This window comes from Monodelphis domestica, chromosome 2 (genome assembly GCF_027887165.1).
Source record: "Monodelphis domestica isolate mMonDom1 chromosome 2, mMonDom1.pri, whole genome shotgun sequence".
NCBI lineage: Eukaryota > Metazoa > Chordata > Mammalia > Didelphimorphia > Didelphidae > Monodelphis > Monodelphis domestica.
This window is the reverse complement of record NC_077228.1, coordinates 249,667,670-249,694,578: the sequence shown is the minus strand read 5'-3', so window position 1 is coordinate 249,694,578 and position 26,909 is coordinate 249,667,670. Positions and strand designations below refer to the sequence as shown.

Below are 26,909 nucleotides of genomic sequence, written 5' to 3'. Positions count from 1 at the left end.
TGGTGAACCTATGGCAAGGGTGCCAAAGATACCATACAGAGAGATCTCTGGGCATGTGGGTTACCCTCCTCCTTAACATCCTCACACTCCCCCTTCCATCCCCGAGGCAGAGGGACTTTGGTGAAGCTGCTTCCCTCCCCTCCTTGTCTCCACCGCACCTGATCATATTTTTTCACATCACCTGCCCCTCTGCCTAGGAGCCCAGTGGGAATGCTTCTTCCCTCTCATGTCTGGGATAAGGTGGGGAAGTAGGGTATAGCATAGAACTCAGTCTAGGGGGTAGGAGTAGGGCCTGGCACTCCATCTCTAAAAGGTTCACCATTCCTGATCTAGTGCATCTGATCTCTTTTCATTCAGGAAGCCGCAGAGGGGTTTCCCTCCTGTGTTACCCTTTTAAAATTCAACTAACTCCTTCCTCCTTAGTGACATTGTGCACTGATATTCACGCTGCTGTCAGGGGATGTGGGGGATGCTAGATGCTTAGACTTTCATCAGGGAATGCCATCAAATGGATGGAGGTAATTTTCCTCACATAATACTCCTCTCTGATTCTTTGGAGGATCAGCATGTTAAATCTCCTTATTCTTGGTTTACCAGATTAATATGTCAGATCTCCCCAATAAATCATTCTGCATATGGAGTCTCTACATTTAAGATCCTCTCACTAGGGGGTATAAAATATTGCACCTTACATAGAGGGAGTTGCAATAATTTTGGGAAGGGGAAAGAGAAAGGAAAAGTGATCGACAGGCATATTGACACAAAGCTATTTAGGGGCACTCCTCTTTGGCATAAGAGTTTACGATCAGGTTAAGTGGTAGGCTCAACTCCCCTTCACTTCAGTTTGTTATATCCAAAAGTTCACTCTGGATCTCTTGATGTAGTGTATGATTTCTGTAAGCATCCCTATAATATCTTCTCTAAAAGATCTACTTTCTTGTTCCAGAGTGTTGATAATTTTCTTTTCTTAAAATTACTTTGAAATATCTTAAACTTTGGGTGTTAAGATAATTACACAATTCCTCCCCTGTCAGGAGAGTTTTTACCACCGCTAGAACTGGCCCAGGTTGCATGGCTTAGCTCTGAGGTATATTAATCAATTCTTAAAAAAAGAGAGAGAAAATTAGATTTAAAAAAAATATATAAATATGAATAAAAAGTGAAATTGTAACAGGTCCTTGATTTACCAGCAAGGCCCAATTGAAGTAGCCTATATCCTACAAGCATGCAGGACAATTGCAGCAATATTGCCCTTACCTATCATCAGCCAGGAGTACAGAAAATTGCTATACTACAAAAGAAATAAGGGACAAAAGCCTGAGATGAAAGGGAAATATGATTCCCTGGTCTGATTTCTCCTTCAATCACAGTAATAGTGAACCAAAGTGAAAACCAAACAGGGATATGTGTTTAAATTGAGAGACAGGGAAGTCAAGTATCCAGGTTTGCTAAAGAATCACTTCCTTGAATTCCTGGGGCAAGTTCTCTCCCTTGGCATAGATTCTCACCAATCCCACAGGGATTGTTGATTTCCTTGACCTTGTATTTCTTTGCACTGTGCAGTGGCTCATGAGCAGTCCCTTCCTCTGAAATCAGATGCAAGTATCAGTTAAAGGGCCATAATATTTAACAACCAATGGAAGGTTTCCATAGTCTAATGCTTTTGGGTATTCAATGCTACTAAAACTGTTATTGTAAACTTATCCTTTAAAATCAAAATAACAATGCTAATTCCATTTTCTTAAGTTAAAAAAAAGGAAGAAAAAATCAAATTTCAATTAGGAAGAAACCCCTCCCCCCAAAATCATATTGCACATCCCATTAAACAATGGGTCAGCCAAACAGAAGCATAATGAAAGGATTTATCACTCAAAAGTGAGAGCTATCTCCTCTTTAATTTGGCTATGACTGACAGGGTTACTGTACATAATTTTTGCACCTGATAAAAATTTGGTATAAATTTTGCTACAACAGCTGACAGATTCTAAAAAGCACCACAATTCCCAAGATTAAAAAAGCCTATTTGGTTATAGTAGTAAACAAACCACTTCTGTATAGTCATGATAAGGTTCCACTCTGCACCATCAGATGTCACTTAAATCTCTATAGCAGTTTGCTTATTGTCATTTGAAATCCTTGGAAGCTCGTGGATATTTGTCACAATTTCACCAGGTCTTTTTATATAAGAACAATAAGATTAATTAATAAGGGCACAAGCACTTCTTGATCTGGCTGTAAGTATATCAAAAAAAGCCAGCTGGTTTTGTATAACTTGTTTTTGCTATGGAATCAATCTCATCCTGTAGGAAAGAGATAACCTTAAAAGTCTGGGAGATGGCTTCAACTGTATATTGAATCAATCTTTCAACCTCAGCTGAGATATTTCTAATAGTCTGTTATTGCCATCATTCCAAAATTTGGCAGAAGTGCTCAGAAAAACCCTGTACTGCTGAAGAGGATGCTATTGAATTTGGCCTTGACCTCTTGGTTCCTGCCACACTGTACCTAGATTTCTGTTTGTGGACTTGTCCACCCAGCCAATATAGTGGTCATGCACTGATCAGGTAGGGTAATACAAGCCAAACCACAAGATAGAGTAAGCTGAAGAGTTACAAACATAGAAATGTTCAGGGTCACCAAGCCCTATGGGAAATCTACCTTCGGCTTGGATGAGATCGTAACAGTAGTAAAAAACATGTATTTATGTGTCCCATCCATTGTGTTTCCTAGCTTTACTTTAGCACAAATAAGTGTTGTAGTAGGGTGTCGGATGGTGAGATTACATTTCACCTTGTCACCCATATACCTACTACTCAATGGACCCTTAACTCTCTTCACACATGCAAATTCAAATCATGTATGCACGTGATCAGTGAGAGGTAGTGGTGCTCCTAAGTATCTGAAAACTGCTTCAGAAAGTCTTAAAATCAACTGAGATTTTCAGTTCCTTAAATTTCTCAAAAGACCATTGATACAGGTTGTGACTAATTTGATGAAATCCATCTATTATTATCTCTTTGACATGTAACAAAAGCAAAAGGATCAAAAGATTTTTTTAGGTAACATCTGACCTTCCCGGAATTCTTATGGATCTGGTGACAGACCCAGCATCCACAAGGACCAATGACTTTGCCTTGGAAAAGAGTTTGGCCAACGTGACTGTGGTCTTTTATAATGACATTATCACTAGACCAGTCATGGGAAGAGGATACAAATGAAGACAGTGTAATAGAACTTATTACTAATAACCAAAACACACTAACTAAAAGTAACATTGTGTAACAGAACATCTTAGATTAGATTAATTTATAAACTTTATTTATAAATTTATAAAGCAAAATCAAATCCAAAAACAAGCGCAGTGTGTGTGTGACAGGATATAGTCACTCAATGTCAGTAGATGGTACTAATTTTATTATTATTATTTTAATTTTTTAAAATTTTATTTAAGAAAATTTTTCCATGGTTACATGATTCATGTTCTTTCTCTTCCCTCCTCCCACCCCCTTTCTGTAGCCAACGAGCAATTCTACTAGTTTTACAATGTGTCATTGATCAAGATCTATTTCCATATTATTGATATTTGAACTAGGGTGATTGTTTAGAGTCTACATCCCCAATCATATCCCCATCGAACCATGTGAACAAGCAGTTTTTCTTCTGTGTTTCTACTCCCATAATTCTTTCTCTGGATGTGGATAGTATTCTTTCTCATAAGTCCCCCAGAAATGCTTTGGATCATTACATTGCTGCTAGTAGAGAAGTCCCTTACATTCAGTTGTGCCTCAGTGTATCTGTCTCTGTGTAAAAGATTCTCCTGGTTCTGCTCCTTTCACTCTGCATCAATTCCTGGAAGTCATTCCAGTTCACATGGAATTTGTCCAGTTCATTATTCCTTTGAGCACAATAGTATTCCATCACTAACAGATACCATAATTTGTTTAGCCATTCCCCAATTGAAGGGCATCCTCTCATTTTCCAATTTTTTGCCACCACAAAGAGCACAGCTATAAATATTTTTGTACAAGTCTTTTTCCTTATGATCTCTTTGGGGTATAAACCCACCAGTGGTATGGTCCTCAAAGAGCAGACAGTCTTTTAGCGCCCTTTGGGCATAGTTCCAAATTGCCTTCCAGAATGATTAGATCAGTTCACAACGCCATCCACAATGCATTAATGTCCCATTTTTGCCATATCTCTCCACCATTTATTATTTTCCTTTGCTGTCATGTTAGCCAGTCTGCTAGGTGTGAAGTGGGTACCCATTTTATATATGAACAATGAATCCAAGAGTCTTTTTCTCTAATTTTGATAGCTGTCAGAGTAGTGCTCTAGAAATTCTTTATATAAACTTTGCTTCCTGTGTATAGATATGCATTTAAGATTGCGTTGCATAGATTTCTTCACTACGGGGAGGGGAGCAGATTGGCATAATTAACATTAATAAGACAATTCAGGTCTGATCAGGTATAAAATTCACTTCCAAACTTCGTGAGGTTCCTTCCCTTCCCTTGTACCATCATAAATCTTGATTTCTTTGGCCATATCCCTGGCCATTCCTGTGGCTATCTCTCTGGTTCATTCCCCTGTTGTGCCCCACAGTGATTACATATTCCTTGAGGGGTATTATTGTTTCAGTTATGATTCACCCCATTACAATCACTAACTCTGTTGAAGGGTTTATTATTATTATTATTATTGTTATTTCTCCAGCTTCTGTTTCTATTATCTTGAGTCTTCTGCCTGCAATTTGCGGAAGCGTTGCCTTGCTTACCACAGAAATAGCATTGCATTGATTGTTTATCTGCCAGGGTCCTTAGTATTTCTCTCAAAAGAGCCACAATTTATTAATTTACATTTGTTAAAACAGGAGTTAAGCTTCAGCTTTCTTTTTCCTGTCCTTTTTAAATTTAGCTTTTTCAGCTTTTTCCTTTTCTTGCCTTTCACAGCCTTCAAAGACATATATTACTGTTCTCTTTAATTGTCCTATGTCTATTCTAGGCCAGTCTGGGCAGTTTTTCTGAAAATATTTCCCAATTTCTCATGAAGAGTGATTTGCAAATGATTCCTTATGATTCTATAGTCTGTCTCTTTGGAGACACCCAGCCCAAGATAGTGAGACCTTAGCTCATAAAATCAAGTTGATCTCTTGTCCTTTTCCTGTTTTATGTAGTCAGACTTAATCCAGTTACTTGGTCTTGTGGAACAAACATTCATTCCTTTTAATAAAGCTTCCCTGGCTTTACTCAGATGTATATAATCCTTGGCCGAATTAGGGTCCCATTTTGGATCCTGTAAAGGCTACTTTGTTGCTTTTTCATTCTGAGACCTGTTTATAATGGAAAAGATCATGTGCCCTGCTCCTTCCATTAAGAAAGCATAAAGGAGATCCATAACATTTGCCCAATTAGGATTATATGTCCTAAGTATATTCCCTAACCTTTTAATTACCACCATAGGCTCTTCATCAAAGTGAAGGGTATGTTCTACCCATCTATCAATGTCTCTTAGAGAAAAAGGTACATGATTTCAAATAAGTTCCCCCATCTATCTTGAGTGGGAACTTCCCTTAGGGGGAAAATGACTATATTGGAGTTCTCTATGACACCTGGTGCTTGGTTTCTTTTCTGAGTGGAGATGGAGCACAACACCTCTGGTTTTGTGGGGGATTGGGGATGTAAGAATTAAAATTTTAGGTTTTAATGCTAATTATAAGAATTCTAAAGTAATACTTTGGTCGCTGATTTAAAAATATTATAGCTTAAGTCAAAATAACATTTAGTAGCTTTATTTACCAAGAGGTGGAAAGAGTGAAAGCGGAAAAATGTAGCTAAAGAGACAGATTTTAATAAGCTTAACAACCTTTCTCCAGTGAAGTGAGTCTCACCCCCACATCCCTTGTTCCCATGTGGATTTCCTGTTAATCTAGCTCGCCTACACAGAGTCTCCCAAGGCAAAGCAGTCCTCCAGAGAAGAAGTCCCAAGGAGAAGATCCAAGCTGAAGAATCCAAGCCCAACCTGCTTCAAGGAGAATTCCCTGGACAGGAAGTTCAGGACCTTTTATAGTCCTTTTTCCACATCATTTCCTGCCCATTCCTCTACTTTACAAGAACCAATTGCAGTCTTTCAATTTGCCTAGCACTGCCCAAGGGGCAGGGCAGTGGCCTCTGGAGTTGTCATCCACTTTAGCAAGTGACTTGTGAATTTTCTTACTTAGTGTTAAGTAGGGATGCTTTGAGTTCTTGATTGATTAATTTAAAAGTTGCTGATTGGTGAAATAAAGAAAGTTTGATTCAATTTTCACAGGAAAGAGCTAGAGAAAGAGATGGACTAGTCAGGGAGAGAGCGGCTGAGCAGGTGGAGTGATAGATGGTAGGAGGTGGGTAGGGAGATGGGATAGGAGATAGGATGGGAGAGGAGGAGATGGAAAGGGTGGGATGGCAGGGAAGGAGGTGGGTGGGATGGGAGGGGAGAGGAGCAATGTCTAAGTAGAATAAAGCAAGGTTCTTGTTGTAATATCTGTGCTGTTTCATATTCAACTGACATTGCTTTGGTTTTCTCAGTGATTGGCTTGGTGAAATTATTGAGGAAATATTCCCAGACACTAGTAAGAAATCTCTGGGACTGTTCTGACCTATTACCATTTTCAATTCTTTTAGTGTCTTAAAATCAAAGGAGCACCTTAAGTCACAAGCAATTTGAGATATGAACAGTCAGGATCAGGACCTTTTGCTTTAAGTCATGAGTGGATATTTGAATTACACACTTCTACCCATAGGAGGAGCCCAAGGTGGATAAGGTAATTCATACAAGGGAAATTAAGGAAATGTTGAGGATTTGGAAAAAAATTAAAGTGTTTATTGGAAAAGACACATACAGAAAAATTTGTAATAGGTCGTGTGTTGGAGCTCTGTAATGACACTTGTTTCACACATTATTGAAAGATTAAGAAAGGAAGAAACAAAATTTCATAGAAAGGTTTTTGTTGAAACAACCTCTAGTGAAATCGAGGAATGTGTGGCAAAACAGCCAAAATTCAATGAAGAAAATTATGATAAGTAATGTGTGTAAGGTTTGTATTTAAATGTAGCATTAAGTGTGTAGAGATTATGTTAAGTGATGGCACACAAAATCTTTGCCTGACCTTGAAGCAAATTTATTTCTTTATATTCTTTCTTATTATCTATAATTATATTTATTTGTTATTTATAAAGCACATTTTCATATTTAAAAGCATATGAAGCAAAAAATTCATGTTTTTTTTTTGGGGGGACTGGAATGGATTAATTGTATTTCCATTCATTTTAATGGGGAAACAATTTGACACATGAGCAAATTGAGTTATGAGGTTGGCCATGGAATGAATTGAAATCATATGTCAAGGTACCACTGTACTCGTTTTAACCAAACTTTAAAGAGATAAATTGCCTCCTTTCTTGACATCCAAGGTTCTACTGGGATTTGGGGTTTATTCCATTATGCTAATATCTTGTTTAAAGGGGATTCTTTGAGGATTTTATTTGAAATTTTCTGGGTAGTGGCAATATTCCCCATTGCCTAAGCTTAAAAAAAATAAAATTCTAACTTCAGGACTATACTTCACTTGCTTAACTTATAATCTCCTTGGAAGAAAAAAAAATTCAAAAAGAAATATGAATTTTTGACCAGAAGGTGCTATTTCTGTTGTCTGAATTCAGAAAAGCCCTCAGCCTTTGCTCCTTTGCTTCATTCTGTCCATCCATTTATTCATTGCTGTTACTGTAGTCACTGCTGAGCAAGCAAGATGGGCCCCGAGGTGGGGGCTCAGACAGGCATGTGACTGTTTGAGGCTGAGTTGCTGCCTCTTCTGATCGCCAGAGACAGGGTGGGGCTGAAAGAGCCAGTGAGATGGGTTCTGAGGTGCCAGCAATTGTGCAGATCGCTGAGGCCCAGGGGTGGTGGCCATAGCCTCTGCTGCTGCTACCACTGCCACAATTGCTGATGGATTGGGTGAGGTTGGGGAGGGCTTAGAGACTCAAAAGTGGCATTTCAAACTGCCCCCTGCCCCCTTATTACCTGACCATGTGCTCTATGGGATTCCTTTAAAGCAGTGGTTTCTAAAATCAATCCTCTTTTCTCAAAAAATGCAAGGATAGGGGTACTTGCTTCTCTAGAAAAGCTTTCCTCACTATCTCCCCTGCAAAAGACAAGAGATATAATCTTACCAATCCTTTGGTCTATAATGGCAGGCAGCTGTGGTTGCAACTCCTCTGGACTCCTAATATTATGATGACTTTGAGGTATTATATGCATCACCTCTCCATATTAGAATGTTATCAAGTCTACTAATTTAATTCCTTATGATTGTTCATTTATGTTTCATTCTTTTATAATGTAAATATTCTGTTCATTTCTGGTCTTCAATAGGAATGCTTTGAAGTCCTATATTTAAGTACCTTTTTTTTTCCTACTGAAGCTTTGCTAGCTAAGTTATTCTTGATTGTAAGTCTAAATCTTCTGGGGTCTAGAAAACCATATAACAAGATCTCTACTATGTTGTGATTATGACTGTGGTGTGTAGGCAAGTAAATTCTCTTTGACTAGAATTTTTTTCTTTTAACCTAAAATATCTGAATCTGGACTTTTTGTGTGTGTGTGCTCTTGAATTCACTCTAGAGGTTTTTTTTTTTTTTAATTCATGACCTTCAGGCAGTTCAGTGATTCTGAAAATTCTCTCTTCTGGATCTGTTTTACATTTTAGTTGTCAGGGAACACTATCAAATGGGATGGAGGTAATTTTTCTTCACACAGTCTCCTTGGTCTTGTTTTACTGTGGTTTCACAGTGAATGAATTGTTTTCCTTCCAGCTGCTGGCTGTTTGTAGTATTTTCACATTGTCCTGTGAATAGTGGAATTTAGCTTTAGTATTCTTGTGTATTTTTATTTAGGAATTTCTTTCAGAAGGTGATTGGGATATTCTTTTAATTTCTATTTTACCCTTGGAATATCAGGACAATTTTTCTTCTTAATTTCTTATGTGGTATTCAGGCTTTTTTTTATTTTTTTAATCCAGATAGTTCAATAATTCTTAGGTTATCTCTCTTAGATCTGTTGTTTTTACAATGAGATATTTCAGATTTTCTTTTGATTTTATTTTATTGTATGTTGATGTGTCATAGTCATTAAATTCCACTCTCCCATTTCTAATTTTTAAGCAATTATTTTATTCATTTAGCTTTTGTAACTCCTTTCCTTCTGTAAACTTTTTATGTAATGGTTTTCTTCCTTTAATTTTTGTGCCTCCTTTTCCATTTGGTCAATTCAACTTTTTAGTTATTTTCTTCCTTGGATTTTTGTACTTCCTTTTTTATTGGCCAATTCTGGTTTTTAGGAAGTTTTTTCCTTCAGTCACTTTATATATATATATATGTATTTTTTTTTCTGAGCTGTTCTTTATTTTACTTTATTTTCTTTATTTGATTTATTTATTTATTCTTTTTGAGCTCCTCCAGGAGTTCTTTTTGGACCTGATATCATTTTATCAGGAAGAGGAAGAATGGGGAAAATTATTTGACATAAATGAGGCATACAAGTATATACAACAAAGGAGGGAGAGGAAGAGGGGGCAGGCAACACTTGAATCTCACTTTCAAACTTATCAAAGGAGAAAAGAATATAATTACACATATAGAATATAGAGCTGGATATAGAAATACATTTCATACAGTAGAGATATAGGAAAAGGGTTAAAGGAAGAGGAGAGTTAACAAGGAAGGATGAATCAGTAACAAAACAATCACTTAAGGAGGCAGTGAAGAAGGAAAAGAATAAGAGAACAGAATGGAGAGAAACATACAATTGGCAATCATAACTCTGAATGTGAATGGAATAAACTCACCCATAAAATGGAAGAGAGAAGAATGGATTAGAAAAATGAAAACAACAATTTAAAGAAACACACTTGAAACAGAAATACACACATGGAGTCAGAAAAAAGGAGGGTGGAGATTAGAGCAGACACTATTAAATTTTTAGTTAAAAATGTTGACAAAGCAATCATGATCTCAAAGAGCAAAAACTGACTTAAAGGAAATATATAGGTAAATTACATTTTGCTAAAAGGTAAGACAATGAACTAATGTCAATTTAGAATATTTTCCCATGATTCATGTTCTTTCCCTCCCCTTTTTCCTCCTCCCTCCTGAGCTGACGAGCAATTCCACTAGATTATACATATTTAAAACCTATTTCCATATTATTAATATTTCCAATAGAGTGATCATTCAAAGTCAAAATCCCCAATCATATACCCATCTAACGATGTGACTGATCATATATTTTTCTTCTATAGCATCTGAATTCTTAAAGAAAAACTCCAGCCCAAGACAACTTGGAAGATCCATCTTCCTTGAATAAGAGGGAAGTAGAATCTAATGCATGTGGCACCCAGGGGTACTGGCAGTGGGGGAGCAGATTCTAGCTTAATCCAGTACAGACAGCATCTAGTCAAAAGAGGTATAAGCCTATCCACAGCAAGCAAGCTAGGGCACATCATTGAGGAACATATTATACATATTGTAGGACTCAAAGGTAGTTGGGTCACTCACACAAAGCCTAAGGAAACATTACACGACTCAAAGGCAACTAGGCTGCCCCCTCAAAAAGGATACCATAGGAACCAAGCGTAAACTGCAGGGCTTAGAAAATCAGGCCACTCTTGGGCACCAGAGAATATATCACATCCAAAATATAGAGCTGAACTTTAACCCATAGGCAGGATCACAAAGCATAAGACAAGGAGAAAAAGGGACCCCAAAAAAGCAATTCTAGTGACAAGGAAGATCAAAACATAAATTCAGAAGAGGTCAATAATGCCAAAATGGTTACATGTGAAGCCTCAAATGTTCATTTCTGGTCTTCAGTAGGAATGCTTTGAAGTCCTATATTTAAGTATCTTTTTTTTTTCCTACTGAAACTTTGCTAGCTAAGTTATTCTTGATTGTAAGTCTAAAGCTTTTGGGGTCTAGAAAATCATATAGCAAGATCTCTGCTATGTTGTGATTATGACTGGCGTTTGGCAAGTAAATTCTCTTTGACTAGAGTTTTTTCTTTTAATTTAAAATATCTGAATTTTTTGATTCTCTTGAATTCAGTCTAAAGGTTTTTTTATTCATGACTTTCAGGCAGTCCAGTGATTCTGAAAATTCTCTCTTCTGGATATGTTTTACATTTTAGTTGTTTTTGCTGAGAGCTGCCTCACATTAACTTCTATTTAGTCAAATTCTAATTTTCAAGTAGTTATTTTCTTGTTCTAACTTTTTTATTATCTTTTCATACCCTTCTTCTAATGCTCTCAATTGGTCTTTAAGATTATCTTCTGTCTCTTTTTTTAGCTCTTGGCAACTATTTCAGGGATTCTGACCTTTTTCCCCCCCAAGTTGCATTTTACTTTGAGGTTTTTGGTAGATGTTTTCAAGTTCTCTTTTGTGGTTTGGGTTTGCAACTCGAGTTTCCCTATTGTTATAATGACTTTTCATGGTGTGATTATATATTTTTGTTTGTTTCTTTCAGCCTACTTTTTGACTTTGAACTTTGTTAGTTCTGGGCTCTGCATACTTCTATAGGAAATGCTTATCCTGAGCTTCTGTCCTCATCTCTTTCTGCTGCTTCACTGCAGACCTGGAAACTTTTCATTCCTGCCAGAGTGAAGTAGTCTGCTCTCTGGTCACTACTTAAGTTGAATGCTACAAGTTCCTAACTCACGTTTTGGTCCATTGGCTTGTTCCTGGTTGGGAATTTTGTCTAAGCTACTTTGTCTTCTGGGAAACTATAACTTCAATGACTAAATTGTAAACTTTCCTTTTATCTGGGAATTCTGCCTTGGTGATTCCACTTCAGGTTTACACTATAGAGTGTTGGCTAGAATCAAGACCCTAGTCTACCCCAAAAGCCACACATATACTCTTTGTTTCCAGAACTTTTTCTTCTCATAGTATGTACCAATGACCCTGTTTGGTTACTGGGTAGTGAATGACATAGCTATCAGATGGCATATATTCTTACACTTTGCACTAATTCAGGAATTCCCAGAGATTTCATCCTACCTTGAAATGCTTTCAATTGCTAGACACTAGATTATTCTGGTTAGACCCTATCTCCAGTATCTACAGACATTTATGTCTATTTCCTTTAAGTCTCTCTGTGCTAGAAAAATAATTATTGAATTTCTTGATAAGAATTCAATCTGGTGCATTTTCTAGATCTTTGTAGATTTGGTTGTGTGGGAGAACTATATTTTACTCCTAATTCTTATTTCATCATCTTGACTCCAACCTTGCCAAGTCATAGTTGTTTAAGTTTAGAAGCTCATTCTTCTTTGCTTTTACTTACCCAATATACAAACATAACGTGTCTTTATTTTCCTCATATTGGTAGCTCAGCTTTTCTAAAGCCTACTTCCACAAGAGTAAAAAATACTCATTTTTACCAGAGGAGTTAGAGTATAAACCAAAGTCAAAATTTCATCGAAGAGACAGTGCTTGAAGGAATGTAAAGAATTAGATGAATCTTATAATCCCCAAGTTGGAAGGGTTTTCAGAGTTAAGCCAGTAACTGAATAGGATCTCTTTTCTGTCATCCTCAACTGGTTATCTACATTTCTTCTTTGCTAAAGAAGTTTCTTGACACTTGGGCATATGTGTTCTCCCAATATATATTGATATATATTTGATTTCTTATGTCTGTAAATTTAAGAACCTGTTTCTAGGGGGCAGCTGGGTAGCTCAGTGGATTGAGAGCAAGGCCTGGAGACAGGAGGTCCTAGGTTCAAATCTGGCTACAGATACTTCCTAGCTATGTGACTTAACCTCCCCATTGTCTAGCCTTTATCACTCTTTCTTCTGCCTTGGAACCAATACATAGTATTGATCCTAAGGTGGAAAGTAAGGGTTTAAAAAAAAAAGAAACGTGTTGCTGATTTCTTATATTTCAAACTTCTTTTGAATTAAATAGGAAGAGCCCTTTGTGTCTGAAATTATTAAATTTGTAAACTTCCCTTTAATCTAGGCTTTCTACCTTGGTGATTCCACTGTGGTTTTACACTACAGAGTGTTGGCTAGAATCAAGACCCTACTCTACCCCAAAGCCACACATATGCTCTTTGTTTCTAGAACTTTTTCCTTGCACAGTATGGTGCAAATTCAACTATTCTTTCCTCTTTCCCCATTTTTCTCCCTTCCCCTTTTATGTTCTTTTTCTACCCTATTCCCTCTGATCCTCTTATTTGAACATTCTCTTTACTTCTCTACTTTGTCTCCTTTCATATATATATCTTTCCTTCATACTCTAGGCTTCTAATTTCACTTTAGTTCCATCTCTCTTAATTACATATTAGTTTTCTTCTCCAGGTTTGGCCCTCAAACACAGCACCTGATCTTGAATGAAAATTGTACTTCTGTACACAATCTTCGCAGCCTTAAGATTCAAACTCAGCTCAACCTTATTGACTCAGACATATTTCCCCAGCTTACCAGCTACAATTGCAAGGTAGAATATCTATGATTATTCTTTATTAATTGATATTCTGGGGATTTTCTTCTCTTTATTCTATTCTTTTTAACCTTTTTCAGGAGGATCTGGCTACATTCTCCTTTCCTGTAATCCGTGGCGAGTGCCTCTTGAAATACCAGCTAAGACCCAAACTACATTGGCAGAGGTATGTGTTTCTGGAATCACATTGCTGAACTTTGAGTGGGAAGATTGAGAACCATAACTGTTTAAATTTATTAGATCTTTGAATCATACAAATTCTCTATAATGTCCCTTTTCTTCTGTTATTGCTTCCTCTTTTGGCATTGTTTTAAGATTACAGACAAATGACCTTACCTTAAACTATCTTTGTGAATGGTCAAATTGTATCTCAAGCAATAAAAAGAAGTCTTGAGTAGTTAGGTTTTCTAGTAATGCTGATAGTTTATGGAGGAGTTCACTGTCTTTGATATTTCTAAGGACTCTAAGGGGGTGAGGCCAAGGTGTTAGAGAAAAGACAAAAGATTGCCTACCTCTTTTAAGTTCCCCTCCAAACAACTTTAAATTAATACCTCAAAATGAATTCTGAAGTGGCAGAACCCACAAAAAAAAAATCCTACAATAAGGTGAATCAGTTTTCTAGCCCAAGATAACCAAGAAGGTTAACAGGAAAACTCTTTATCACTAGGGTGGGAGTGGAGTACTCTTCAACACAGGCCACACTAGGGCAAGGCTCTGCCTCAGCAAACTATCAGCAGACCTTCAGGGCAACTGAATGAGCCTCAGCAACTTCCGGAACCTAGCTCTTAGCCAACATATGGTAAAGGGGTTGGACAGCTAGTCAGAAGGAGTCCCTTTATTGGCATTGGGTCTGTTATATTGCCCATACACATATCTGGGTCAAAGTCCTAGACTAGGAGGAGCACTTGCATGTCTTGTGGACATAGGAAACTGAGCATTCTGGTCACAGGTCCACAGGGGAAAAGAATGCTTTCAGTTGTTTGTTGACCAGAGCACAGGCCAGGAAAATATTAAACACTAAACATCTCTCTGTGGATCATCACTTTGGAAGAACTGAAAACCTATAGATTCTCAAAACTGGTTCTGAAAGAAGATGTACAGAAAACTTGAAACTAAGGATAGTGCCACCTCTATCCTAGGAGCATAACTCAACTTTAACAGCTTTTAAGGTAAAAGTTAAAAAATAAGCTGAAAAAAATGAGCAAATGACAACCACCAAAAAAAACACCCCCAATATAGTTACTATAGTGCCTGGAAATATCAAAACACAAACTTAGAAGAAAACAAAATAAAAACAACTACTCCTAAGACTTGGGAGAAAAATGTGAATTGGTCTCCAGCCCCAAAACAATTCCTGGGAGAATTAAAAAAAATTTTTTTTAAATAGGGAGGAAGAGGAAAAATTGGGGAAAAAGAAATGAGAGTGATACAAGCAAATCATGAAAAAAAGAGTAGATAGATTGGTAAAGAAGAAACAACAACAATAAAAAAAACTGATGAAATAATACCTTAAAAAATAGAATAGACTAAATGGTAAAAGAGGCACAAAATTCCACCAAAGATTCATTTCTTTAAAAAGCAAAATTGGCCAAATGGAAAAAAAAGGTACAAAAATTCATTGAAGAAAAGGAACTTCTTTAAAAATTAGAATTGGCCAAATGGACACTATTAATTCCAGGAGACATCAAGAAACAAAACAAAATCCAAAAAATGAAAAAAATAGAAGAAAATGTGAAATAATTCATTGGAAATAAAACTAAAATAGAATTTTAAGATTATTGAACTATCTGAAAACCATGGTCAAAAATGAACCCAGGCATCTTTCAAGAATTTATCAAGGAACACTTATCTGATATTATAGAATTAGAAAGTAAAATAGAAATTGAAAGAATCCACCATCACTTCTTGAAAGAGATCTCAAAATGAAAACTCACAAGAATATTATAGTCAAATTTCAAAACTTCTAGGACAAGAAGATATTGCAAGCAGTCAAAAAGAAAGAATTCTAATATTGTGGAGAGAGAGAATAACTCAGGATTTAGCAGCTTCTTCATTAAAGAATCAGAGGGATTAGAATATTCAATTCTAGAGGGAAAAGGAACTAGAATTATTATGGGGATGGAGGGTGAAAAAAGGGAAAGAGTAATAGAAACAGAGGGAAATAGGATAGAGGAAAATAAACAGTGATCATAATTGTGAAAACAGTTTTATAGCAAGTTTCTCTGTTAAAAGCCTCATTTCTGTTTCTTAAATATAAAGAGAACTGAACCAAATTTATAAGAATGCCAGTCATTCTCCACTTGATAAGTGGTCAAAGGACATGAAAAGGCAGATTTCAGATGAAGTAATCAAAACTATGTATAGTCATATAAAAAATGTTCTAAATTACTATTGATTCAAGAAATGCAAATTAAAACAACTTTGAAGTACCACTCCATACCTATCAGAATGCATAAATATGGTAGAAATGGAAAATGGCAATGTTGTCAGGCATGTGGGAAAATTGAGACACCAGTGCAGCATTGGGGGAGTTGTGAACCAATTCATTCATTCTGGAGAACAGTATAGAACCAAAGGATGTGCATACCCTTTGACTCAGCAACACCACTATAAGATGTATATCCCAAAGAGATTTAAAAGGAAAAGGGAAAAATATTCATAGAAGCTCTATTTTTGGTGGCCAAGAATTTGAAAATGAGAGGATGATTATCAGTTGGGGAATGCTTGAGTAAATTGTGCTGTAAGAACTGAAAAGTAGGGTTTCAGAAAAACTTGGAAAGACTTATATGAATTGATGCAATGTGAAATGAATAGAACTAGAAGAAGCTTGTACACAGTGACAAGTGGGGTGATTTCAGAAAAACCTGGAAAGATTTGCACGAACTCATGAAAAGTAAAGTGAGCCAGACATGAAGTGGAACCAGAACAATGTACATGGTAAAGGCAATATTATATGATGATCATTTGATTATATTATGATGGAGTATGAATACAAAACAAAGCATACTTTTTGTGGGAGAAAGGGAAGTTTTTTTTTTTAGCTTGTGTTATCCTTTCACAACATGACTATTATGAAAATATGTTTTGCATGACTGCATGTGTCACCTATATTAAATTGTTTGCCTTCTGAAGGAGGAGGTGGGGCAGGAGAGGTGAGAATTTGGAACTCAAAGTTTTAAAAAATGAATGTTAAAATTCTTTGTAAAAGAATGTAAATGTGATTTGGATAAATAAATTTTTTTAATTACCAGTATTAATATAAGCTGACAAATACTAGAGCAGTCTTGGTTTGCTTCTGTTAGTATCCTAAATGAACAGCAGAATCTCATTGTCATGATCCTTGAGGATTTAGTAAAGACAATTTGTCGTATAGATATGGTGATACTTATTGTTGACACTAACCAAAGCTAGGTATATGAGTAGGAACTGGACCTGTGATTTGTTTGGTATAGGGAACACTGGAGAAAAGTCCTTCTACCAATTCAGATTCTCAACATTTTTGCAACTTACAGATTTAGAGTTGCCTGAACAACTCAACTCTTAACCTTTAACTTAGAGAGTGCTTAGAATTTGTGACTTGCCCAGGGTTATATAGTCAGTATATATCAGATGTGGGGTTTTAATGCAACTCTTCATTACTTCAAGATCAGTTCTCTATCTACTTCTTAATGCTGCCTCTATAACTGGACTTGAGAATATAAATTCCTACACTTTAGTTCACTTTGTCAACCTCTGTAATATAAAATGTGGGAAACTTTTCTTGTATGGACCCCCAAAAACTGAGGACTTTGAGTTAATATGGTGCTATAGCAACCAAAATTGCAGATAAAAATTTAAACTGCAATAAGAGGGGCATGATCTTCAGGAGGTTTACTTTGATCTTGTTTAGACTATCTTGTGCTTAGTTCTGGGTAACTCATTTTAGAAAGGACATTAACATACTATACAATGTTCAGAGGAAGGTAAATAGTATGGGGAACAGCTTGAGATGATGCTGTATTCTTCCTTTGAAGTGACTAGGAGATGTTTAGCCCAGATAAGGGAAGGCTTAGGGAAAACAATGATAGTTGTGTCCAGGGTGTGCAGAGAACACTGGATTTGAAGTTTGGATCTAGATTCAAAGGTTAAGCTCTGGTATTTATAATCTCAATCATTTTAGGCAAATCCTTTTAGCTCTCTGGGCCTTAGTTTCTCAATTTTGAACTAGACAATCTCTTCAGTATCCTCTAACTAAATTCTGTCATCCCATGATGAGTACTTGAAGGTTTGTTAATGTGGTCATGTGGAAAAAGATATTTTAATAGGCCCCAGAGGGGTAGAACTAGTTAGGAGTGAAAATTAGAAGTTGAGGAGAGGCAGATTTCTGCTCGATGTAAGGAAAAATTTCCAAGTAATTAGAATTATGAAAAATTGTTATCTACCCCAGAATGTAGATTTCTCATTTCTCTGAGATATCTTTTTTGATCATATTGTAGAAGTGATTTTTGTCCATGTAGAATTTGGAATTGTTAGTTTCCTAGAGATTGTTGTCAAGCCTATCTTTATAGACATCAAATTTGGCATTAATAAAATGACCAGCTAACCCCAACTCCCCCCATAATTAACTAATATGGATTTTTTTTCCCTTCTCAGAGATGCCTGTATCAATTGTAATCTCAATGAATTTGTGACTGAAGCTCTGGACTTACCTAATTTCCAAGATAGAGTGCAGAAATATAAGGAAAACATGCTGGACAGTATAGTCCTTTTAGGTGAGTAGAAACCTCGATCTTGATTTATACTTTGGCAGTGTCTTTACAAGGCCTTACAGAGTAGAGATTTCATTGGTATCTTGTTGATAGATTAAATAATTCATTATAATATGAGTTTGGGTCCAAAGAATCCATTTTTCCTGTCCTTCAGGTTAACTAAATAGTTGATGTATTGCCAAAATGATTCTGGGAGAATAGGGTATAATTGAAATAGCCTTAGTCTTTAGTCCTAACTAATAGAATAGCAGATTAGACAAGTCACGTTCCCTCTCTGGGCCTCCATTTCCATTTTTCAAATGAGGAACTTTGATTTGGTGAGTTTCATTTGTAAAAGTCACAGATTCATAAATTATTAGAAATGTGAGATTTTTAAAAAATATTTATCTTTTCTGATCTTTGTATCATATTGATTTGAAAAAAAGACTCAGAGAAGTACCTGAAATATTTAACATTCCTCATATAGTGTCTCTTTTTTGGTCATGAGAAAAAACATTCTATGTGGTTATCAGTCTTAACTGCCTTTGTTTTTTTTTTTAAACCCTACCTTCTGTCTTAGAATCAATACTAAAGGATCAGTTTCAAGGCAGAAGAGCAGTAAGGGTTAAGAAATGAGAGCTAGATGGCCTGCTCAATGTCACAGTTAGGAAGTATCTTTGGCTAAATTTGAACTCAGGTCCTTCCATCTCCAGGTCTTACTCTGTTCACTGAGCCACCAACTGCTTTCATTGTCTTTGTTTTTAAAAGAAGGATCAAAGAACAATAATAATTTATGTGATTATGTTAGAACTCCTATTCTTTTCTCCATTGAATAACTAAAACCAGTTCTAAGTTAAGAAAACTCCCATCATTTCTCTTCACCATGAATTTTAAGTGAGAGTTTTGATTTTTCAAGGTATGATATGTACAACGAACCATACAAAGGACCTCATAGTACTTGAGTTTTGAGGCTACTGTTATGGAGTCTTTGTTTGAATATTGTATAATTCTTGGTCAGGGAAAATAGGACACTGTATACTTTTAAACAGGGAAAGGAATCAAATATCCAGAAGTCATCTTCCTCGGAACAGGTTCTGCCATTCCAATGAAGATTCGAAACGTCAGTTCCACACTTGTGAACATAAGGTATTGTTTTAGAATAAAGGAATTTTTTCATCTTGTAATAATATCTTTGGCACAAGGTTCTCCAAAACCCTCTGAGATGAATATTGGACATGAAGGGATGCCTACTCATTGATTTGCACTATTGACTAGACCAGTTATTTTCATTGTTCTTCTTTCTTCATTAGGGCTATGATATAATGCCATGGCTATTAGTTCAACTGTTGTTAAATGTTTGGGGATTATCATTTTATATTCCTTATATCTGTTTTTGGGAGTCCAAGGATTCTCTTTTAATGAAGATATTCCATAATCAGTTATAGGGGAACTTAATGTTTTGTTTTGTCTTTTAAAGCATTTGTTAAGTGGTAAGAAATACTCATATATCTTGATGCTTTATTATTAATCTTCTCAACAATAGTTTGGTTATTGAATATTACTAGACAATTTCCTCAAAAATGTATTTATTTGAGACAGAAACCACAAGAAGAAAAATGGCCCTTTTTCTTGTGAAAATATTCCTTGACACAACAACCTATGCAGAAAACCCATCTTGTAGATTGCCTAAATAAAAAAATGAATTTGTTCTTTGTCATCTAAGAATTCTTAGTTACTGGTTCTCCATTTAATTCTAAAATATTTTAAAAATAGCTTCTTGGGGGTAGCACTAATGATATGGTGAGGAAAAGTAGAGGGATTGAGTTGGAAAGAATATTATTTGCATTGGTGGTCTAGGCAAGATTTCCTAACCCTAAATTTAGTTGCAGATTAGAGAAGCTTTCTCAATGGAATATAAACTTGTTCCCTGGTTCCAGTATTACTGACAAGGTAGTAATCTGTTTTTCTGGCTTTCACAATAAGTGGATATGTCTGTAAGAGGTACTTTGAAAATGTAGAAAGCATTGGATTTGCACTGAGAAGATATTGGTTCAAGTTTTTTTTTTTTTTAAACCCTTACCTTCCGTCTTGGAGTCAATACTGTGTATTGGCTCCAAGGCAGAAGAGTGGTAAGGGCTAGGCAATGGGGGTCAAGTGGCTTACCCAGGGTCACATAGCTGGGAAGTGTCTGAGGCCAGATTTGAACCTAGGACCTCCCATCTCTAGGCCTGGCTCTCAATCCATGAGCTACCCAGCTGCCCCCTTGGTTCAAGTTTTAATTAAAGCTTATTTTCTCATTAGAAAAGTAGAATTTGATGATATTGGCACCACTTACTTCCAAGGGTACTGATAAAATAGTAGTGTATTAATTAGGAAACATTTGATTATAACAGCTAGTTGAGTGCAGTGACTAGTAAGCTGATTCTGGAGTGAGGAAGACAAGTTAAAATCCAGCATCAGACATTAGCCACTGCTTTTGACCCTTTGCAAATCACTTAACCTCTATTTCTTCATCTGTATAATGTTGATAATGATAGCAGCTACCCTGTAGGATTGTTGTGAAGATCAAATAAGTTAATAATTGTAGAGCTTACCACAGTACCAGAATGTTTAATAAATGTTTATTGACTGATTTACTGAAGGAAATGACTTCTTTTTTTTTCCAAATTAATTAAGTTTATTTGTGAAATTAACTCTAAAAGATGAAGTACATCATGAAGTACAGTATTTGAGGTACAGTCATAACAATTCCCTCATATTTGATATTTTGTTCACAGACTCAAGTTAATCCTATTTCACAGTCAAATCAAATCAAGCTTTAATATATCTCAGGTCTCAAAGTAAATTATGATTTATGTACTAATTAATTTGCAAAATATTGAGGAAAAACACATGAATAGAGAAAATACCAAGTAGATTGTATATCATTTTTATAACCACATAAAAGCTATGAAAGCACTTTAAAGTCAAAGAGAACCATACAAATGTAAGAAACAGAAGTAAACAGAACCAATTCCCTTCAGAAAGAAAATCTGAATTGTTTCTATACAAGAAATTGCTTCAAGTTTTGCATTTCTTCTGCTCTTACTTCACTAATAGGGTACCCATTGGGCTGTGATATGATATGAGCTCCTACACTGCTTAGACAACCTTTATTTAAACCTAAAGGAGAATGGTTATTTATGGACCAAAATTCTATTTAAATGACTATGATTTCACAGTCCATTAGCAAAAGTCATTGGAGATTGGTCAACTGAGAAAGAAGGCACTCTTTACCTCTCTATCAGGTACTCAACTAAAGCTAAAAAAGGGGGGCAAGGAAAGTGCTGAAATAAAATAGGTCTGCTCGTATTGACACGCCTTTCATTTGAGAGTCCCCAAATCTATTTCAGAAAAGGATTCATTTCAAATCATGTTTATACATTTTTCATCAACAGCAAAATAGCTTTAGGAAAACTACAGTCTTGAGCCCTAAGGGCTTTAGTTAAAATGGCTAATTTGATATTGTTGGTTATTAATTCTTAGAATTCCCCTGAGTCTTATTTGTTTCCCTTTCCTCCAAATGCTCCTGTAAGAACACCTAAAAGTAATAGTATGCCAACACAATAATTAGGAAATGGCTCAATAGATTGTAATACATAAACATAGTAAATATTACTACATCACCAAAAAATAAAAGAATTCAGGGAAACCTAGATTTCAGAATGAAAGTAGCAGAACCAGCAAAATAATATGCATAATGACAGCAATGTCAATCTAAGCTTAGCCCCAGAAAGGAGTTGAGAAAATGTACCTACCTCCTTTCATAGAAGAGGCTGAAGACTGTTGATGTGAAATGTTGCATATACTGTCAGACTCAATATACTGGTTGCTGGACAATTATTTATCTTTTTTAATAAGGGAGTGTTATGGGAAGGGGTAAGTGGAAGGAATAGTTGGAAATTAAGGTAATTTTTTTCCTAATAAAAAACTGAGGATAATCCCCTCTATAGGTAAAAAGTTTCTGAATTATCAATGCTTACATAAGTGCTAAATTTCACCGACTTTAGCAAAAGTGGTACTAAAAGTAGAATAGTAAGTGAGTTTATTTCTCATTTGGTATATAAACTAAATATTAAGGGACTTAGGGAAAAAACTTATTAACAGGCAGCCCAAAATTTTCACAAGTAAAATAAATACACACACTTTATGTTGCCACTGTGGTGGACATGCTTTCACAGACCTTGATCATTTGTTCTACCCAATGAATAAAATTCTTTGTTCGGTATCAGGTCAATAAAATGAGCAATACGGTTAGACATACAAAAGAAAGCAGAAATGGAAGCTATATCCCAGGCATCTTCTCTATCAAAACCATGCAACTCCAGCTTTTTAAAATGTTCTTCTGTTATGTCATCAGCCCGACTAACAGCAAGAGCAAATTCTAGCATAGCTAACTCTCGAGGTGATAACTCAGCCTTTTTCCAATTAATGGTGACCTGATCAGCCAGAACAGCATTTTTGGAATACATTCTGTGCAGAGCACTATGAGCAATAACACAATAGGGACACCTATTACTAACACTTGTAGCAAGGATGATGAGTTCTTTATCAGTCTTGCTAAGGTGATCTGTTTCTTTGTTGATAATGGCATTGTAGTAAGCAAAAAATGCTCTGAATTCCCCTGGTCGATGGGCTAACACCTTAAAGATATTTGGTAAAAATCCAGTCTTTTTTTCTACCTCTTCCATGAGCTCCACTATATCAAAAGGGAGTTCCTTTTTGTAAGGAATCGGATAACGACCAATCGGCTTCCTGAGTTCCTCTGGCTGGGGATCACCCGATGGGCTCCTTACTGGAAATGTTGAAAGGGACCCCAGTCTATTTGCCAATAATCGAGGAACACACGAGCCCAGCCCTGGGTGCAGAAGGCGGAGGAGGAGGCTCATGGTGGAGAGTCCCAGACCGGCTTAGCTCCTGCCGGCTGCCCACTCACCTCCTCAACCAGACTAACAGGGCCTGAGAGGGTAAAATTGAGCTTCCGCCCGCGGGACCCGGACCTCCCCCCAGGAAATGACTTCTGATCAGTTGTTTCTTGCTTGAAAAAATAATTACTTTAGATTTTTGCGGTGTTGTTCAGTATGGGGTACTTCCAGTTCCTTCTAGTCATCTCCTTAAAGGAGGGAGTTTGTGATTTACTTATATGTAAGGTTTGTCATTGATCTTACCCTCTTTAAAATCTTTTTCCTGAGCCACATTTTTTTTTGCATCTGCTTTTTGCATAGAAGTTCCTTATTACTAAGGTATATGTTTCTATTTGTTTTGGAGAATATTACAAAATCCTTTGGAATTTTGTAGAATTTTTTTTTCAGCTACAATTATATTTTTGGTGTTATTTTTGTTCTTAACAAGATGATCAAGTGTCCCATAAAAATTTTGTTTTCTTGGTGCCTGTGTGTTACCTACTTTGCCTAATCTGTTATTTACTTCTTCTAATTCATTGAAGGGCTAGAACCTCCTCTTCAAAATTATCTAAAATTTTTCTAGTTTATTTTTTATTTGTACCTAATCACTTGCATCTTGTCTTCCACATTCGATTGTTAAGTTTTTGAAAACAGAAATTACTTTTTAAAGTTACCTTAGAATTTAGTACACTGCCTGGCATGTAGTAGGTACTTAATAAATGTTTGAATAAAACTTGAAATTTAATAAAAATTCAGAGAGGAAATATACTTAAAGGTAACCCATATAGACTCTCTGTGTTTCTGTTCTTATTCTTTTGGAGAACTCTAATTTTCTTGAATAAATAAAATAATATTTATATAGTAAACCTCAAGACACACAAACTTTTTTTTTTAAACCTTTATCTTCTGCCTTAGAAGTGACATTATCAATTCCAAGGCAGAAAAGCAGTAAAGACTAAGCAACTGTCATTAAATGACTTGTATAGAATAATATATCTAAGAAGTATCTGAAGCCAGATTTGAGCAGAGGACCTCCTATCTTCAGGTTTAGCTGTACACTAAGCCACTTAGCTGCCCCCATCACAATTTTTTTGTATAGTAAACAATTTAAAAATATTTAAATAAAGTTGCTCTGATATCCTCACTCTAAAACATGAGTAGCCCTTCACCCTTCCACCCTTGCCTACCAAAATTCAGGGTGTTGACTAACCCAGATTAAATATAGCTTGGAAATGTTTAACAAAATAAACAAACTAAAATATAGATAATGTTTTTGCTTTTTAAGTCAGTATGTCATGCTCTAATCAGTTTCTGTTTGAGTCTAACAAATTTGCTTATTAATTTTTTTTTCTGTTGATACTAAACTTTGTGATGTTCTCCCTGGCAGCTCTGATCAGTCTCTATTGTTGGACTGTGGGGAAGGTACCTTTGGGCAGCTATGCCGCCATTATGGAGACCAAGTGGATACAATTCTGGGTAACATTGCTGCTGTGTTTGTATCCCATATCCATGCAGATCATCATACAGTGAGTACCTTCCTAGAACATAGGCAGAAACACCTACTGGTACAGGAGCCTTACTTTGCAATTTTATATCTATACTTTTTTTCAATACCACCTCTTTCATGGGGGCTCTTTTCCATCTACTCTCCCTGGGAAAAGGCCTCTTTCTTGCCACTGTGTTCATGAATGTTTCCTTTTGTGTTTCTTTTATAGTATCTCAGAGTTGTAAAAGACTTAGTCCTACCTTCACCTGAACAAAAATCCTTTCTACAAAGTACCTGAAAAATAGTCATATGGTCTTTGCTTGAAGACTTCCAATAAGAGAGAAACCCACTGGTCCAAAGCAGCCCAGTTCCTTTTTTTTTTTTTTAAACCCTTACCTTCCATCTTGGAGTAAATATTGTGTATTGGCTCCAAGGCAGAAAAATGGTAAGGGCTAGGCAATGGGGTTAAGTGACTTGCCCAAGGTCACACAGCTGGGAAGTGTCTGAGGCCAGATTTGAACCTAGGACATCCCATCTCTAGGCCTTGCTCTCAATCCATTGAGCTACTCAGTTGCCCCCCAGCCCAGCTCCTTTTGAGAATATTATTGTTCGAATATACCTAGATTTCTTTTCAAATTCCTATAGCTTCTAGTTATTATCCCTGGAGTCAAGCATAGAAAGTTTGTTTAAGTCTCTTCCATATTATATATAGCCTTTTTATTTTAAACCCATACCCTGCTTCCAAATAGAAGAATGGTAGGAGCTAGGCATTTGGGGTCAAGTGACTTGTCCACAGTCACACAGCTAGGAAATATCTGAGGCAAGATTGGAACGTAGGGCCTCCTAACTAGGGGACTAACTCTCTGGACTGAGCCACTCTGTAGTCTTTAAAACTTGAACAAAGCTATCATGTTTTCTGTAAATTTTCTCCACTCTAAACTTTATATCTCCATTATCCGTTGTTGTTCTTTCCATGGCTTGAACTCAGGGATCTTCATAATACTTTCCTGTGGTCTATCCCCAGCATATGAGTGCCAATAAAATGTGTCCCTAAGTGATAATTATTACTTCTAGACACAATGCCATTCTTCTCATAGCCAAAAATTTCATTAGTTTTCCTGCCTTCCAATATCATCTTTGTGTGTGTGTGTGTGTTTTAAATTTATTTATTTTTTAAATTTTATTTGGTCAATTTCAAACATTATTCTTTGGTTACAAAAATCATATCCTATTCCTCCCTTTCCTCACCCCGCCCTTCCCCTTGCCAATGCGCAATTCCACTGGATATTACATGTGTCCGGGATCAGAACATATTTCCATGCTGTTGATGTTTTCACTAGGATGTTCCTTTAGGGTCTACATCCCCAGTCATATCCCCCTTGACCCTTGTAATCAAGCAGTTGTTTTTCTTCTGTGTTTCTACTCCCACAGTTTTTCCTCTGAATGTGGGTAGTGTTCTTTCTCATAGATCCCTCTGGGTTGTTCAGGATCACTGCATTGTCACTAATGGAGAAGTCCATTACATTCAATTGTACCACAGTGTATCAGTCTCTGTTTACAATGTTCTCCTGGTTGTGCTTCTTTTGCTCTGCATCACTTCCTAGAGGTTGTTCCAGTTCCCATGGAGTTTCTCCACTTTTATTCCTTTGAGCACAATAGTATTCCATTACCAACATATACCATAATTTGTTCAGCCAGTTCCCAATTGAAGGGCATCCCCTCATTTTCCAATTTTTTGCCACCACAAAGAGCGCAGCTATGATTATTTTTGTACGTGTCTTTTTCCTTATTATCTCTTTGTGGTACAAACCCAGCAGTGATATGGCTGGATCAAAGGGCAGTCTTTTAGCTCTCTTTGGGCAGAGTTCCAAATTGCCCTTCAGAATGGTTGGATCAATTCACAACTCTACCAGCAGTGCATTAATGTGTCCCGACTTTGCCACATCCCCTCCAGCATTCATTACTTTCCGTTGCTGTCATGTTAGTCATTTTGCTAGGTGTGAGGTGATACCTCAGAGTTGTTTTGAGTTGCATCTCTCTGATTATAAGAGATTTAGAACATGTGCATATTAATAGTTTTGATTTCTTTGACTAAAAATTGCCTATTCATGTCCTTTGCCCATTTATCAATTGGAGAATGGCTTGATTTTTTTGTACAATTGATTTAGCTCTTTGTAAATTTGAGTAATTAGACCTTTGTCAGAGGTTTTTGTTATGAAGATTGTT

At 36.3% G+C, this 26,909-nt stretch overlaps 1 protein-coding gene across 6 annotated transcripts in view; it reads left to right on the top strand.

Moving 5' to 3' along the window:
• Positions 1–26,909, top strand: part of ELAC2 (elaC ribonuclease Z 2) — a 105,814-nt gene that overhangs the window by 55,492 nt on the left and 23,413 nt on the right. For all 6 annotated transcript variants that reach the window (XM_001373477.5, XM_056817459.1, XM_016430891.2 and 3 more), the window contains 5 exons: positions 13,386–13,524; positions 13,608–13,693; positions 18,160–18,278; positions 19,304–19,400; positions 24,585–24,723. In XM_001373477.5, the coding sequence (XP_001373514.3) occupies positions 13,386–13,524; positions 13,608–13,693; positions 18,160–18,278; positions 19,304–19,400; positions 24,585–24,723 (580 nt within the window). The remainder of the gene's footprint in view (positions 1–13,385; positions 13,525–13,607; positions 13,694–18,159; positions 18,279–19,303; positions 19,401–24,584; positions 24,724–26,909) is intronic.